Below are 17,773 nucleotides of genomic sequence, written 5' to 3'. Positions count from 1 at the left end.
AAGTCGAGAACCGTGTAACTCGGGAACAGACTGTATGTAAGTGTACTCAGTAAGTAAGCACGTCAGTAAATGAATGAGAACGTAACTAGTTGCTAGTGAGTGAATCAGTAAGCGTTGCTAGTAAGCGAATAAGGGTAAATAACTTAATAAGTAAATACAAAAATACACTAAATGCGCTCAAGCACAAACAAAAAATTAATTCACCAACCAGATCCCGGAATCAGTTTCGTCAGCAACAGCCAGCTGATCGATAAGGCGTAAATCATTCGAATTATATGACATTTTATGATCATCATCCGTTCGCATTCCTGAATAAACAAAAAAGGTCCGGATTTGATACAGTCTTTTATCAGTCTATGGCCATTTATCGTGCTAATCATTCGCCCGAGATAAGCCCACAAACTACCACCATCCCTTATAAGAAGGTACCGTCAACGATCTATCACCAACAGTAGTGTTGCTGCTAGCTTCCAGGAAAGAAACCACCATCGTCGTTCATTCTCATAGCCCTGCAGATAATGAGAGCCCTTTCGGACCTTACGTGGCCAGTGTTGCTGGTGTGTGCATGTCTCGCATTCGACACCATCGAAGGTAGCCGTCGTAAGGATGCGCTGCAGACTTTCCAACCGCTGAAGGCGTCCACTGCTCGTGGAGCTAAGCAGCAACGAAAGCTGATCGGTGGTGGATCCGAGCTGTTTCTATCCCTCCAGTCGGAGCTCGTCCTTACCCAAGAGCCATACGTCGAACATACGATCGACGAGGAGTCCAACGTGCAGGCAAGACTCTCCGCACCGACCATTAATGCGGAATGTGCGCAGCTCGTGAATAGCCGAACGGACCTGCTGGTGCAGCTGGCTGGCCTAACGCTTCGGAACTGTGTCGCTAAAATCGATGACGAAATGTTCGCTCGGATCTACGGCGCCAGCAGTGATGCTGGCTCGCGCGAGCAGTACGCCAAGGTGAGTCTGTTGAGCAGTTTTCGGACTGTGAACATCTTCGTCGAGCCGGACGCGATTCGGGCCGAAATCGAGGAGAAGCTAAACAATGGGGCCAGTGCAGAGGGAATGGTTGTAACTGCTGAGCATGCGGCGGCACTAAAGTCAGCCTTCCAGGAGTGTTTGGAACAAGCGCGCACGCTCATGCGGGAATCGCTGCAGATCGGTGTATCGCAGGCTGATGTGTCTTGCGTCAATTAGTTACCGAATGACCCTACAATTATAGAAAACTAGACATGAGAGCAATAAAAGAATATGTGGCCATTAACAGCAGTTTTTTTTTAAACGATGTATCAACCATCTAACATGCATATTTTACAATTTTCAGGAAAATAATCAAGCTCTAATATTGTACTAAAGAAACATATAGATGTAGTAATAATACTATAGATATAGAAATTTCAAATATTCTCCTTTTTGGAATAGATAGACGGTTATGGTGGCCTATACTGGCTTTCGGGATTTACTGAGTTTAAGTCGCCAGTTGCAAGGGGACGGTCCAAGTGAGGTAAGAACCCTCGACGGGCATGTCGTCAAGTCTAGCAGTATGACGTTTGTACCATGGTACCGCTCCGTAAATTGAATATGTTATTAGTATTTTCTTAGCCAAACGAGACATAAACGATAAGCCACTAGATAAAGGATACATCAAGATGGTCCTCTTAGCAACGTGGTTGCGGCCCGCGGGCTGATAAAGTTTGAAGACCCCTGAACGAGATATGTTGACGTTGAACGGTCTTCGTGCAGTTACGCTCAATTCGTCGTTATCTTTTTTGAAACCTGGGTTAGTCGAAGTACTTTGTACAACTACCTTCACTTGTGTATTTTATCCTGGAATGGACCTAAAGGTGAAGTATTGTTAGAATACTTCAGTTCTAGAGTATACAAGTGCGAAAAATCACCATTCAGCACATTACGTTAGATGATGAAAGACACTCGGTGCAAGCTTTCACGAATTATAGAATAAAAGTGCAAGTTCTTATGTTTTCAAAGTTTTCACCAACGTTTTATTAACGAACAATTCTTTACTGTGTGTCATGCTTCTTCTGTGTGTTTTACATCGTTACGTCAGTAAATGAAAGAATAATCATGCATGTCACAAAAGCAAGGAAAGGAGTTTGACTCCTCGTTTCGTTCGAGGAAACTTCTCTTCCGAAGTTTCGTTGTAAGTGTTAACAATAGAAAAAAAATAAGGAAATGTCGAGAGAGATCCACTCTCGTTCGCAACACATAACAACCCCACCCCAAGTTACTCCCACTCTTCCTCCGGCTCGAGGGCAACCGGCTGGGCATCGACACGCGAACCGTACGAGTCGCGGATATCCTTGCCACCGAACTGGGACGATCCCATGTACGAGCCGGAGCCGCCAGCATCCTTCAAAAAGTCCGGCACCGACTGCCCGGCCTGGGTGAGAATCTTCACCAGATCGCTCGCCATAGCCCGGTCCGCCTCCGGGTCGTAGAAGCTAGTCGCTCGGCCCTTGTTACCGACGCGCCCGGTTCGCCCGATACGGTGCACGTAATCATCGATGCTCTTCGGCAGATCGTAGTTCACCACGTGGTTCACATTTTTAATGTCCAGCCCGCGGGCCGCTACCGACGTCGCGATCAGCACGTCCATCCGCCCGGACTTGAAATCGTACAGCGCCATCTCGCGCTCCCGCTGCAACCGATCGCCATGAATGGAGGTGGTCGGGAACTGCGTCTCGGACATCAGCGATGCCAGATAGTCCGCATTGCGCTTCGTCTCCACGAACACGAGCGTACCCTTGGGATTGCCGCCGTTCAGGATCTCCTCCAGCTTCTTGCGCTTCTTGAACTTTTCCACCAGATGGATCGTCTGCTCCACATCGGCACACGCTCCGCCGACGATGCCCACAAACACGCAGATGTAGTTGTGCAGGAACTTGCCCGCCAGCTCCTGGATTTCGGCCGGGAACGTAGCCGAAAACATGAGCGTCTGCCGCTGCTGCTTTTCCGGCATCGTCGCGTGTCCCATCACCTTCTCGATCGAGGGCAGAAAGCCCATGTCCAGCATCCGATCGGCTTCGTCGAGCACCACGAAGTTCACGTTCTCAAACGTCACGTACCCCCGGTCGATGAAGTCCAGCAGCCGACCGGGCGTTGCCACCAGCACGTGGCAGCCACCGCGCATCAGCTGCAGCTGGTGCTGTACGGCTGTGCCGCCGTACGATACGCAGACCTTCAGCTTGGTGCCGTGCGCGAACTTGCGCCCCTCGTCGTGGATTTGAATCGCGAGCTCACGGGTCGGGGCTACGATCACGATGTACGGGTTGCGCGTGCGCAGCTCCAGCGAGTCCTCCTTGTCCAGCAGATGGTGGATCATCGGCAGCATGAAGGCGGCCGTCTTGCCCGAACCGGTCTGGGCGCAGGCCATCAGGTCGCGCCCGTTCAGGATGATCGGGATGGCGTACCGCTGGATGGGCGTCGGTTTCGTGTAGCTCGACTTGCGCACGTTCGTCATCACCTCCTCGCGCAAACCGGAGCGCTCGAAGCTCTCCACGTGATCCGGTGGATTTTCGCCCGACACGCGCACCTGGATTTCCTCGAACTTGTCAAAATTGATCCCGGAGCTGATGCCGGACCCGAAGATCAGCGATTCGTCCTCGGTCGGAAGTGGCGGAATGTACAGCTCCCTCGGCTTGTCCGTCTTCACCTGGTCCATGCTTGGATCGCTGTTGCCAGAATAGGCAGGTCGGCCGCCATCGCCGTTTCGATCACCGTAGCCACCGCCACCGAAGCCACCGCCACCATCGCGCCCGCCACGGCCCCGACCACGACCTCGTCCGCCACCTCGGCCTCCACGGCCTCCACGACCACCGCCGCCGTATCCATCGTCACCGCCGCCATATCCACCGTTGTCGTTGCTTTGATACTCGTCTGCACGAAGGAAAGGCTATAAATTAGGGACATTGCGCTTCAAGATAAAATTTTTGAAAATAAAAACTTACCACCGAAACCATTGTTGGACTGATAGTTGTCGAACCCGTTAGTATCGTTGTCCTGAACACTATTTTCGGTAGCATCGTACTTGGGCTGATCGAAGCTACGTCCCTCGTCACACTGAGAGCGAAGAAAAAAAACAAAAACATGAGAAATTCACGCACCATCGATCACGGGAAGAAAGAAACAAGGGAAAACTAAAATCCACCAAAATACTTACATCGTCCCATTCACCGTCTCCGCTCATATTTCCTTTCTTTATTCACCGGAAGATGACAATTCTCCTTTGGGAATGTACGATTCGAGATCTGTGTGTCTCCCGAAGATGAAAAAAGCTGTTGGTTTCAACCAAAAAACGTGTCCGTCGCTCGAAGCGCGACTAACGGCGACTCTCTTTCGACTAGCAATGGCGTCCGTAGGCACAAACCGAGAGGAATAGTGGAACATGCAATGCAGCAGTAGCAGCACGTGGAGAGAGAGAAAGAAAGATGGTCGAAATATTATAAAAAATAATTGCCGTTGCACACACACACACACTACACCACCACTATCGACGACCACCGCTCTACCCGCACCCATTGCAACCTAAAGAGACGATGGTATTTTCCAGCGAAATTTTCATTGTCCATTGCAAGCGACCTCACACACCGCGACCGAAGTAGCCTTTGAAGCACGCGCGCGTGTGAAGGCGTGTGCCTCTGTGTGTGTGTGGGTGAATATCACTGTGTACACTGCGCTAAGCCAGTGGCGCGCGCTTTTCGCATCAATTATTGCCGGATGAACGACAACGAGATGCTCTTCGCGGGGCCCGCTGTCCCGGAACGTGCACGAAAGCACCATTTCTCCTCTCGGAAACTCAACATCTCGGAAAGGCTTCCCAACTATGCCCCAACGACTCTCTTATCTATTGCATATCGAAGACTTTTGAATCCGCTCCAGTGCCAACTGCGGTTCATGAAACACAAAACTGTTTTTCTCCCCTGATTCGAGCAATCAAGAGCACCATGGTAGGCTGTGGATATAGCGCCATCCTTCTGGATATCTTGTAACGAAAAAGGCCAAGGACTGTGATTCTACTAACCTCACTATGGAACTGATATGAGAGCACACAGAGCTACACAACCACTCCACGACGGGACACGCTTGGATTAAAACTAAACCTCTTCCGTACGTCGACACCAACTAGCCCCTACACCGCTTCTCAAATAACGACGATCTCAGCTAAAATGCCCCCCACACACATGCATGCGCAGCACACTTGTTCACTTCCACTTCCTTGCCTGCTCTGTGTACGGTGGTGGATACGTGCTGTGCTGTAAGAACACTTCACACAGAAAGGAAGCGACAGAGTAATCCAACACACTGCCACCGCTCTTCTCGTGCCATTTCCTTAGAAACTTAATCCAAAAACTCAACTACGCCACACACCACGGCAGCCACGGCAGCCTGCTATCAAAAGGGGGGAGTCGCGCAACATGCACAACACACGATACACACAACGGAATGTTTACGAACAGCGTGCGAACAGGCAATTTCGGTATCGGCGGCAACAGCCGATTTTGACAGAGCGCTCAACACACACACGCACACAATCTAATACCAGCAACGCGTGCGAAGGCTTTTGTTTCGCACTGCCAGTGTGTTAGTGGGAGCAGGTACAAAATGAAACAGAGGGCGAATGGCGCGTGCTACTGAACAATACAAGCGAATTCGAGAAAAATGAAATAAGCGAAGAGATTATTTTAAGAGTAAATGAAATGAAACTCAATTTAACTGTATTTTATACATAATAAATAAAATACTAATTGACTGGATGAAATGAAATAACATAACATCACAAAACATTAATTAAATTTGAAATCAGTTACGTTAGTTTTGCCGAAATGAGAGATTTTTTTCACAAAAACTTCACTAACTTCTAACAAACAAACATTTGTTCTATAAAACTAGTTAACTTACCAGAGTTTTGAAGTACTATTTGGCTGGTTATTTCACTTGCAAAAGCAATTGGCTAATTTAGCGCTAAGCACCTCAGCAGAAACCTCCGACTCGCCGCGAGTACTCCGAGCAAAAGACTGCAAAGAGCTGGAATTTGCACCAACACGGCCTACTCGTCTGTCGTACTGTGCAACTAATATGGAAAATTTCGACGCGGGACGCTACAGCGAGGGTTTATATGTGTTCTTTAATGCTGCATTTCTGTTTTTATGTATAAAGTACGCAAAAAAATATGTCTTTTTGGTTTATTATAATAAATAAAATAAAATACAAATTATAAAAATTAAATTTCCCAACGATTTTGTTTCTAACGATTTATGATTTGCTTGAAAACAAAGCGCACGCTGTAATTTTCCCGCCCAGTTCGGCATGTCAAACACGTCTGACGTTCGGCTTCCCACTGTGGCTGCTGCTGTCATGGAAGGAAAAGAATTTGCTCGCGTTCTACATGCATTTTTCTGTGCTCAGTCTGCAATCATTAAATTTATTGTTCACAAAACCTAATTTTGGCATGCGTGACAATGTTTAAGCAGTAATCTAACTTCCCCAGTGTCTGTGCCGTGTATCGGCGAGTGAAAAAAGTTGGTGCAAAAATCCGAAACAAAGAGAACAACAAAGGTGGACGAACCACACGTCCTCAAGGCGAACGAAATGGACTGTAAGTCTGCCATCTTTGAATGCGTAGTATTCTTTTGGTTTTGGTTTTGCGATTTCGTGCCAATCGTTCGAACGAACATGGGTGGGAAAGCCAATGGGCCACCGCCCCCGGTGCACCAGGGTAGTTGGGAGTCGTTTTCTTTTAAATCTGTATCTCCTCTTCACTCTCTTCGTTTTTCTTTTTTGTTTTACCGATCTGTCTATCTCCATAAGCATAATTCCTAAGTTCAATGTCAATTACACACACTTGTCCTATCACCGGGTGTGTGTGTGTGTGCTCCTTTCTCTCGACCGAACTGCCCATTTGGGGCAGGATGGCGATTAGCGACAAAAAATGTCCCAAAAATGAATCTTTTCCAAACAAGACGACGCTCTAGCTAGACGTCTCCTCCGTAGACGAAAGTTGCAAGATATGGCACACTTTTCGCCCTAGTTTGGTGGTTCCGCGGCATTGCCACGGGCCCCCTTCGTTCGTTTTCTCTACTCCTGTGCGCTGTGTGTATTATATACTGCCGACCGATCAATAATTTGCTTTGAAATGTGATTGTTTATAGTCTCACCGAGCCCAGACAGTGATACTTCTGGCTACTATAGAAATCGCTGCCGACGTGATGAGCGTGACCGGGGCAATCGAGGAAGATCGAAGTAAGCGCCTTTGACCGTGTAGCAACCGGAGTGAGGCAGGCCTCCCTTCAGCGACCCGCCGTCGCGCACAAAACACAAACACAGTCTGTCCGTCCGTCCGTCCGTCTCCGAGTTGGTCTTGGACGATCGGGCGAACCCCAAAACAAAAAAGCCTCGTAGTGTGTGGTCGCGCCTGTGGCCGTGTTCCGTGGGCTGTACGCCTCCGGGTGGTTTGCCGCCGGAACAGCCATAGCGCGCGCGCCGTACCGTGAAAATAATGCACGCTTTTTTAACCTTTTAGGGAGCGGTATCGCAATGCCGGTCGGTACAGCCGCAGCCGGTCGCGTTCGTACAGCAGGGAGCGTTACTCGTACCCACGGCAACGGAGCAACGAACGGGAGGCTTACCGGGATGTGAACGAACAGCCGGGGTACGATGAAGGCGGCTGGGACAGGTACGCGCCCCAAAAGACAAATGGCATTGATTGAAAATGTATAGCAGTTCTGTTAACATCGTCCCTTTTGCTTTTAGCCGTGATCGGTACCGCGGGCGCAGTCGCGAGCGGGACCGTGATCGTAGGTCCCGCGAGCGAGATCGCTACCGTGATCGCAGGTAATGTGCACTTGCCTCTAATAGTGTAACATAACTGTTAGCTAATGTAATATTCATTAATTTAAACACAGAGATCGCGACAGAAGTGGTGGCCGTCGGGGTGGATACTCACCCAGCTCCATGGATGATGGGGAAAACTTTGACAGCGAGAATGAATTTTTCTATCAACAAAAGCCCAACAATAACATCATCATCCGCGGACTGGCTCCACAAGTCACTGAAGCCGATGTAAGTACATGCGGGGAAATTTGTTGACCAACCTTGCCATATTAAATTAATTATTCCCTCTCCTCATCTCTCTGCTCACAGATAAACAGCGATCTGATCCAATGTGGTCTGCAGGCATTGCACGTGCGTTTGATCCGGAAGAGAAAGACAGGTAAACACAAACCACTTGTGTGGCATATATTGCTAGGTTTAAGGAATGGAAAGGAACAATAGATATAAGTGAAACGTTTAGCAAGGGTTTCGGTATGGTAAGTGATTGTTTTACCCCGCGGCACGATTTTTCTACGGTGGCCACAAATTGTGTGCATACAAATGAGAGGACAATTACCAAGCTTGTTTGGGAGTTCCAAGACCCGTCAAATCGAGCAGTCTCGAGTGGAAAACGAATAACTGGACGACATCTGCTTCTGCTGCTACTGCTGCATTGCCGGAGTGAGCTGACAGCACCGGAGCTGGAGCATGGTCAACAAACACTCTAAATTCGAGCAATTATGATTCAACTGCTGCGGCACAGAGCTGGCTTTTATGATTGATATCGTGTTTGTGTTTGCTTTTTTTTCTATTCCCGACCGTCTTTTACTTCTAGGTGAATCGAGGGGTTTCGCATTTGTCGAGTTTCGCACAGAAGAGGAAGCAACTCGGTGGATATGTTACAAACAGGTACCAAACGTAAAACAACAAAATAAAACAAAACAAAAAGACAAGCATATTAGCGACAAAAGCGTGTTGTAAGCTGTGCGACTGTAGAGTGCAGTTGCCGAATATTTACAAACGATTAGTATTTCTAATGCTCGGAACGAAGAGATGGACTGAAAGATCGCAGATCAATTACTTGATTGGCATTAGAGCTGCATTTTAACTAGTAGCGATGATTAAAACGGATCCTGTTGGTCGACTTGCTCAAATTTTCCTAATAATCATTGAAGAGGGCGTTTAAAATTTAGATTATTCAAATCGTTACAAAAACGTCTCTTGCCAAAACGATTGAACTCAACAATAGTACGACAATCGCAAACGCAGTTGCTTTGCCCCCGGTGCATTCGCTGTGGTACGAAATGTCCTCGAAAGTACCGCCTCGTACCGTACCTCGTCAAGCCTAGGTGTATGCGTCTGTTCGTACGGCGCAAAAAAGGAGGAACCGCATTGCTGACCCCGAAAACCTTCCGTCTCCCCGCGTGCCCCATCTCGGCTGTGCAGTGCAACGCATCAAACACACCGCGCCAAATGAGAAAGTGTATCTCCCGGAATAGTCGGACTCTGTGTGTGTAGGGTATATTGCTCAGCGTAAAAGACTAATTCGTTCTTGTTGTTTCTCTTTCTCTTCCCGTTCTTTTTCTTTTCTTTTCATTGTTTCCTTGTTTGCTGCAGGGCGTGTTGGTATTCAATGGGCAGCATGCCATCATGCAGTACACCTTTTCCATGCCGTCCAAGTTCCAAACCGATTGGTACTGTGCTAAGGTAAGTCCTTGGAGTAATTTTCGCTGAAATAAATTGTATAATGTTATTAACACCTTCTTGTGCTTTCATTGTAATTACTAGTGCTACGCGTTCAACTTTAAGCGCAGGGAAAACTGCTTCAAATGTCACGCATCGCGCGAGGACAGCGAAATCGGGGGCGATGGCAGCGACGAGATGAGCAACATACTGACGAAGAAAATCATGCTGCGCAATCTGGACGTGCTGACGAACGAGGAAAGCGTGCTGGGCGTGATGCAGAAGAAGCTGCCGCCCGAGCTGGTGCCCAAGATCGGCAAGGTGGTCATCTGCCGCGATCCGCTGACGTCGATTTCGCGCGGCATGTGCTATCTGCACTTTGACAATTTGGTCGACTCGATGAACACGCACAACGCGCTGAAGGAGCTGGATCCACCGCTACGGATCGACAACCGCGAGGTGATCGTTTCCTACTGCATGGATACGGAAAACCGGAATCTGATGAAGCCCCAGCAACAGTCAGCTCAACACCAGCAGCACCAGGGCAGGGAAGGCAACCATCGGCAGGGAGCGGGCAATCAAAACCACCACCACCACCATCAAGGAGGAGATGGAAGGAATGGAAATGGAGGTGGTGGTGGTGGGAACGGAAACTTCCAAAGTGGAAACAATTCGGGCTACCGTGGTGATGGTGGCGGAAACGGCTACGATCGCAGCAGCAGCAACAGCTACGGCCATCATCACAATTCCCACGGCATGCACAAGGGCTCCGGTCGGGGTGGTTCAGGCTATCAGGACGGTGGGGCACCGCCGGCGGGTCCGTCGGCTGGCGCCGCCGGTATGACGGGCATACCGGAGAACTATACGCTCGCCGACGTGCCCCGTTTGGCCGAGTACAGTGCGTCGATGTATGCGTCGAATGCGGCCGAACACGAGCACTATCTGCAATACTACACCGAGTACTACACGAACCAGCTGGCGAGTATGGGCGGCGGACAGGCGGCGGCGGCGGCGTCGGCAGCGGCAGGACCGCGCGGTACGGGCAGCGAAACAACGGCCAACAGTGGGGCCGCCGTCGCACAGTCGGCGATGGCACGAAAGCAGCAAAGCACCGGTCCCGGCCACAATGCCCGGGCGGACAAATCCGATACGTACGGCACGACCGCGCCAGTCCAGTCCGGACCGCAGCTTCCCGTCCCTAATGGTACGGACGGAAGAAAGTATCGTAAGTATTGGCAATTAGGTTTTGGGGGCAATCTTTCAGAAACAGTTACTTAAGTCGCCTTGTAACTACTACTTTATGTAGCCACTCCGGATACGTCACTGTATCAGTACGACGAAACGTCCGGCTTTTACTACGATCCCACCACCGGGCTGTACTACGACGCCAACTCCCAGTACTATTACAACAGCGAAACCAGCTCGTACCTCTACTGGGATCCGGAAAAGCAAACGTACGTGGCCGCACCGGCATCCTCCTCGACAGCCAGCGGTGGAGGAACGTCCCTCCCGGCCAGTGGTTCGGAAAACAGCACCACCCAGCAGCAGCAGCAGCATGCAACGCTCGCCGAAAGTGCGGAAAGGATGGAAAAATCGAAAGCGAAAGAGCAAGCCCCACCCCAGGACAAGGTGAAGGTGGCCAAAAAGATCGTCAAAGACATGGAGAAGTGGGCGAAGCAGTTGAACCAAAAGAAAGACTACAGTGTGATACAACCGCCGGCCAGGATCGAGGAGGCAACGCTCTACTCCTCGCTCGGACCGTCGAAACCACTGCCCGAACCGCTCGGTGGGCTCGGCAGCGGCGGGTACGCCGACGTCGGCTTTTCGTTGCTGGAAAAGAAGGAACGGGCAGCGGCGGCTGGCAGTAGCATGATGGGTGGAACCGCCACTACAAACTCCTCCTCTACCTATCCGGCAGCCAGTGGTGGTAGTGTGGCAAAATCAATCACCAGCGCCACGTCCGCTTACGGTGGTTCCGATTCGGACAACGACTACGGTGACGGTGGTGATGGGCCGGCCGAGCGGGAACTGGTCGATTTCGACCGGCTAACCTGTTTGCTCTGCAAGCGCGCATTCCAGTCGCAGGAAATTCTGATGAAGCACGTCAAAATGTCCTCGCTGCACAAGGAGAACCTGCAAAAGCTCAACGCCAACTTCCGCGCCGCAGGTGGTGGTTCGAGGGGAGCAGGAGGAGGAGGAGGAGGAGGAGGCGGTGGCAGCAGTGACGGTGGTTCCGGTGGTCCGTACAGTGGGCTGCAGTACCGCGATCGGGCCAAGGAGCGGCGGGCCAAGTATGGCGAGGACGAGGCGCCTCCGGTCAATCGTAGCAAGGAGCGGTTCCAGCGCGAAATCGAAAAGCAAACCCAATCCCAATCGGGCGCATACCCGCAGGGTACGGCTTCGGCGGTGCCGATCGGGCAGAACAACATCGGCAACAAGCTGCTGCAAAAGATGGGCTGGTCGGAGGGGCAGGGCCTGGGCCGAGCCAACCAGGGCCGGGTGAACATCATCGAGGTATGTGTGTTTGTGTGCTATGGGTGGAAAACCATCCTAATATTGACTATTTCGACTTTTGCACAGGCGGAGGCACGCGTGGCAAACGTTGGACTGGGCATCAAAGCGAGCGCGGCGGCACAGTTCGGCCGCACCACGGACGATTACAAAACGTACATCAAGAAAATGATGAAATCGCGCTACGAGCAGGTGGATGTGAAGGACTGAACTGGAACTTCTTCACAAGCGCAGACTGTGTTTTTTTGTATCTCTCTCTCTCTGTTTATCCTGCTCTTCGCCAATTTAATGTTAGTTTTATGGTAAGAAAGCTGTATGTCGCTTTTATTCATATACAATGTGGTTGCAATGGTAAAGCCGGCGAGCGTGCGTTGGTTCGTGACGGGTGCGATTACATTCACAACCGGTACATCCTTGTTTGTACAAATCTTCCTTAATAAGTTAAAAAAAGTAACTTCAATTGCCGTTGCTTTTCTACTGTTAGACGTGTTTTTTAAATATTATTTTACTTTATTTTTCGATGAAAATATCGGTAGAAGATGTTCCGTTTGTGGAGTTTGAAATCCATAATCCATTTTTTATCGAAAACTAGAAACAAGCTAGACTAGCATGTAGTGTATTCCAAATTTGGCAATAAAATAGCAATATTTGAAGAAAGTAGGATGTTTTTTTTGCAAAAACGTGTCATAACATTTTAATTAAAAATAACTAATTCAAAGTATGATTTAAAATGAATAATTTGCTATTGGTGAATACCGCCTATAACATATTCTCCTTGATCCTTCAGGATCGTCTTGTTCCGCACTTGGAAGAGATCGAACTATCAAATAGGATTCCGAACCGGAAAATCCACCACAGACCAGATCTTCACCATGCGGCAGATCTTGGAGAAGATTTTTTTTCTTTATTTTTATACAGACTTTGAACCGATTGGCCTCATTCCCCTCTTCGTTGGAGAAGATGGCACAATATACAGAGACACGTACCATCTCTTCATTGACTTCAAAGCTGCATATAATAGCAAAGCCAGGGTAAAATTATACGACGCTATGAGCTCTTTTGGAATCCCGAACAAAACTGATAAGGCTAGTTAGGATAACTATGACCAACGTCACTTGCCAGGTGTAGGTGGATGGAAAACTCAGAGCCTTTTGCTACCACCAAAGGTCTACGCCTGTCTCCTATTCAACTTGGCGTTAGAGAGGGCCGTCCGTGACTCGAGGGTGGAGACTTCGGGAATCATTTTCTATAAGTCAACCCAGATCCTGGCATACGCTGATGATATAGACATCATTGGTCTTCGGCTCTCCTATGTAGCAGAAGTCTGCCAAGGGATCAAGCAGGCGGCAGAGAACCTTGGATTGCAGATAAACGAGGCAAATACCAAACTGATGGTGGGAACGTAGGCGTGACGTACAGATAGGTGAACGCACTTTTGAAGTCGTCCCAGAATTCACCTATCTCGGGTCAAAGGTCAGCAATGACAACAGCATGGTAGCTGAGTTGAGCGCAAGGATGCTGGCTGCCAACCGGTCATTCTACAGCCTGAGGACTATATAGCTGCTATATTGTACCAGTACTCACGTATGCCTCTGAGACATGGACACTGTCTAAATCTGACGAAACCCTCTTAGCCGCGTTCTTGAGGAAGATGCTCAGGAGGATACTTGGCCCCGTATGTGTGGAAGGACAATGGAGCAACCGCTATAACGACGTGCTATACGAGATATGCGCGCGACCTCACTGTTGTGCAGCGTATTAAGCCAAGCTCGCCAGGCTCCGGTGGGCTGGCCATGTTGTACGCATGGAAACGGACGAACCATCCCATTTGGCCTAAAGTAACGGACTGGCAGTCGAAGGCGCGAGACCGTGAGCGGTTTCGGACACTCCTGAGGCAGGCCAAGACCGTGCAGCGCCGGATAAGTAAGTAACAGGGCCATCTATCGGGCATCCCAAGACACAAACCAAACGCGCGTGACAGTCGAACGAGAAAAAACACCCGACGGACGCGATGTTATGCGACCGTTTGAAGTTCGATGAGTTTCCCGCCGTCCGGCGTTTGACAGAACGAACGAAGAAGAGAAGCAAGCAGTGTGGCCAGATTTTTTGGCGGTTTTCGGTAGGAACGTCAACATGTTATCGGTAGTTTTCGGTAGGAGTTTCAATTTGTATTACCAGCTCGTCCAATTTCATCGCATCTCATGAAGTACAGACACGGGCCTTAGTTGTCAGTGTTGAACTTCTAGTCATTCGACAGTGTGACACTGAAGAGTAAAGACGGTTTTTTCGAAGCAGCGGTTGACCAACAACAAGCATAGCGAGAAGAGAGTGAAGAAGGAAAATCAATTATAAAGTTTCTTGCCAAGACAAGGGTATTTTCAAAAAAAAAGGATAAGAAAGGAGGAGTGGAAGTAGAGTGCGTAAGTGACTAGTGGAAAATGGGGGTCCAGGACCCAGGGGGGGGCATTCCCCTCGGGAACTACTACGACATTTTAGAGTTCCAAAGCGAACCTAAAAGGAAAATGGGGAAAAAGAATAAAATCCTAGGATTTGAGAAAGAAATCATGGAGGATGAGGTATTCATGGTGATGGAATCCACAACCCGAGACAGAGATCTAAGCCGAGTTAGCCCGTTTTTGATCTCAAAGGTAATTGAAAATGCGATCTCCGGAAAGCCAATGCTGGTCAGTCGCTTGAAAGACGGGAAGCTACTGATCAAGGTGGCCAACCAGAAACAAGCAGAGAAGATTAAAAAAATAAAATCGATCCCCGATCACAGAGGAGAGATCCAGGTTCAAACGCTAGAACACCCCACCTTAAATTGTAGCAAAGGAGTGATTCGATGCCCCGATATCGAATTCCTTACGGAAGGGGAAATATTGGACGGACTTCAAGCACAGAAGGCAACAGAGGTGATTATCTTAAAAAGAAAGATAAACAATGTGTTAACCAATACTCGCACAGCAATCGTCACCTTCAAAACAGGAAGAATCCCACGTACAGTCGATTTTGGACTGTATCCACTGAAAGTGGAACTCTACATTCCGAGACCCATGCGGTGCACCACCTGCATGAGACTCGGTCATACAAAAAAATCTTGCCAGCGCGATAAAATATGTGCAAACTGCAGTGAACTGGAGCACAAAGAGTCATGCGTAAGAACAAAATGCGTGTCATGTGGAGATGCCCACAACACGCTAGACAGGAACTGCCCTGTTTTTTGTGACGAAATGGAGATCAGTAAAATACGCACAGTGAACAAAATAACATACGGAGAAGCAAAACGTATACGTAGACGACAGTGTCCCGAAATCCCTAAAATCTACACATCAGACATATCCTATGCACAAAGAACAAAATCAGCAACAAAAAGCGTAAGTACAAACTCGACAGAAGAAACAAATTCACGAAATACCACCAATGATATAAACAACACAAACACCACAGAAAATAACAAAACACACACAGCCGAACCCACCACTCCAAGAGAAACACATAAACAGACAACCGTAGTCGATCAACCGATTACACCCAACGAACAAACAAACACACCCACAAGAAGCGACACACTAACGATCAGTTCACCTGAATCACCAGATTCTATATACATAGAAGTTACTAATGAAACACCTAAAACCCCCACTATGATGGTGGAGGAATACATAATTACTAATACACAAGAAGATAACACATCAGAATACGATAAATTCAAAATTCTATACTAAATACCACTCACAAGGCATCCACAACCACACTTAAACATTTGGTCTCATGTTCTCGTTATTACAAGCTAACATACAGGGACTAAGAGCCAACAAAGAAGAAATTAGAGAATTGCTAATAAAAAGAAAGATCGATGTAGCCTGCCTGCAGGAGACATGGTTGGATGATAAAGCCATAGGGAAAATAAACATCCCACACTATGAACTAATATCGGACAATAGAGAAGATGGTTACGGAGGAGCGGCAATATTAATACGCACAGAGCTAAACACAGAAAAACTCAAAGTGATTCCCCCTAACCCATACATACAGATAGTAGCCGCTCGTATAAAGCAAGCAGGCTTAGTAATCGCTTCGGTGTACGTTAAACCCAACACACCAATCGCAACATTCCGCAGCTTACTAACCCTTAGCATCACAAGCTTGGCGAAATATAACAAATTAATAATTATGGGTGATTTTAACTCTCATCACTCTGAATGGGGAAATCAGACGTGTGACGGAAAAGGAAACATCCTTTTACATGAGATTAACGAAAACAATCTAACTGTGATAAATAACTGTGAACAGACTTTCATTAACCCAGACCCAAACAAAAGTAACTCAGCAATAGATTTGACAATCACCTCTCTAGCTATAACCCCATATATTCAAAGGAACGTTTCAGACATTCACATCGGCAATAGTGGACATCGGGTTATATTCACCAATTTTAACCTATTCAAACCTCCCCCACAAAAAATCACAGTTTATAATAAGAAAAAAATAGACGAAGAAATATCTAGCCTACCATACAATAACAATTCTGACATCAACTCAATTACCAAAGATATCAATAAAATTATTTTAAGAAACAAAATCAAGACCCCGTTCACCCCAAAATCATGGTGGAATGATATCGTTCAAAAAGCATGGGAAGAGAAATGCAGAGCTAGAACAGACTATAACCAAAATCGGACGATCGAAAACCAAATCAAGTACAAGAAAGAATCAGCCAAATTTCGATTCGCAAAACAAAAATCAAAAACCAAACGAATCGAGGAAAAACTTGACTTGATTGATTCTCAATCCTCTATGGATGACCTTTGGACTCTTTTGGGAATGTTCAAAGATAAACCTGCCAGAACAAACAAGATTGCCACAGATGAATCCCTAGCAAAAGAGTTCTTAAAAATTCATTTCGGTTCATCAAACAAAAAAAAAAATGAAACAAGACCCCGATTCATAAGCGATAAAAATCTAATTGACTACAACAGATGGCAAAATATCCTAAACTCAAAAAAAAATTCTGCTCCTGGTATTGACAAAATATCGTACAAAACATTGAAACTACTAAGCAGCGAAAACACCAAAGCCATAATCGGAAACATCAATGACATGTACAAAAGAGGAGTCGTGGAAAAAAAGCTTAGAAGAATAAAAATCGTAGCAATTGGAAAACCCGGCAAGGATCTCAGTCTAGCAGCAAATCACAGACCCATAGCTTTGCTTCCTACTATAACGAAAGTGGCAAACACGGCCATCTTACACAACATTAACCACATCGTAGATAAGTTTGACATCCTCCCCAGCACATCCTTCGGATTTAGGAAAAACCGTCCCACAACCTCCGCAGTTGATTCACTCTCCAACATTTTAAAAAATAACGTAAGAAAAAACAAACACACTACAGTAGTTTTTATTGACATTAAAAACGCCTACAATAGTGTGAATGTTGGCCTTTTAACAAAAATCCTCTCCGGAAAAATGATACCACACGAAGATATCAGATGGATAGAAGGATTCCTCTCAAACCGACTGGTAGAGATCGCTGCTGAAGGTAAATCGATTAAGAGAAGGATAACTAACGGGTTGCCCCAAGGGGACGTACTTTCACCACTGCTTTTCAACCTGTATACAAGTGGATGTCACGAACTAAACCGATATAATGTAAAAATAATCCAATATGCAGACGATTTCGCATTAATTGGAAGTGCAATCACCTCTCCAGCAGCTCAAACAAAAACACAACGGGCCCTGAACCAATT

General features: G+C 47.6%; 2 protein-coding genes across 5 annotated transcripts; one reads left to right on the top strand and one right to left on the bottom strand.

The window, feature by feature from the left end:
• Nucleotides 1–1,710: 1,710 nt before the first annotated feature.
• Nucleotides 1,711–6,050, bottom strand: LOC120957520 (ATP-dependent RNA helicase vasa). 3 transcript variants are annotated; one of them, XM_040379768.2, is made up of 4 exons: nt 5,919–6,050; nt 4,180–4,359; nt 3,968–4,079; nt 1,711–3,896 (listed from the first exon to the last, which is right to left on the bottom strand). In XM_040379768.2, exons 2-4 carry the CDS (start codon nt 4,204–4,206, stop codon nt 2,245–2,247), a joined length of 1,791 nt encoding a protein of 596 aa, XP_040235702.1. In that variant the 5' UTR covers nt 4,207–4,359; nt 5,919–6,050; the 3' UTR covers nt 1,711–2,244. The 3 variants fall into 3 exon arrangements, with proteins under 3 accessions (XP_040235702.1, XP_049466558.1, XP_040235701.1); XM_049610601.1 differs by lacking the exon at nt 5,919–6,050 and adding an exon at nt 5,457–5,481; XM_040379767.2 differs by lacking the exon at nt 5,919–6,050 and adding an exon at nt 5,041–5,450.
• Nucleotides 6,051–6,352: 302 nt separating this feature from the next.
• Nucleotides 6,353–12,681, top strand: LOC120955966 (RNA-binding protein 5-B-like). 2 transcript variants are annotated; one of them, XM_040377251.2, is made up of 11 exons: nt 6,353–6,615; nt 7,169–7,259; nt 7,540–7,692; nt 7,770–7,850; nt 7,922–8,078; nt 8,160–8,229; nt 8,665–8,738; nt 9,447–9,536; nt 9,618–10,737; nt 10,819–12,026; nt 12,093–12,681. In XM_040377251.2, exons 1-11 carry the CDS (start codon nt 6,609–6,611, stop codon nt 12,231–12,233), a joined length of 3,192 nt encoding a protein of 1,063 aa, XP_040233185.2. In that variant the 5' UTR covers nt 6,353–6,608; the 3' UTR covers nt 12,234–12,681. The 2 variants fall into 2 exon arrangements, with proteins under 2 accessions (XP_040233185.2, XP_040233186.2); XM_040377252.2 differs by lacking the exon at nt 7,169–7,259 and having other exon boundaries at nt 6,498–6,615.
• Nucleotides 12,682–17,773: the final 5,092 nt, after the last annotated feature.

The sequence above is a fragment of the Anopheles coluzzii genome, chromosome 3, assembly GCF_943734685.1.
Source record: "Anopheles coluzzii chromosome 3, AcolN3, whole genome shotgun sequence".
In the NCBI taxonomy this organism is placed as follows: Eukaryota; Metazoa; Arthropoda; class Insecta; order Diptera; family Culicidae; genus Anopheles; species Anopheles coluzzii.
Note: the sequence above shows the minus strand (reverse complement) of the source record. Positions and strands in the feature narration are given on the sequence as shown.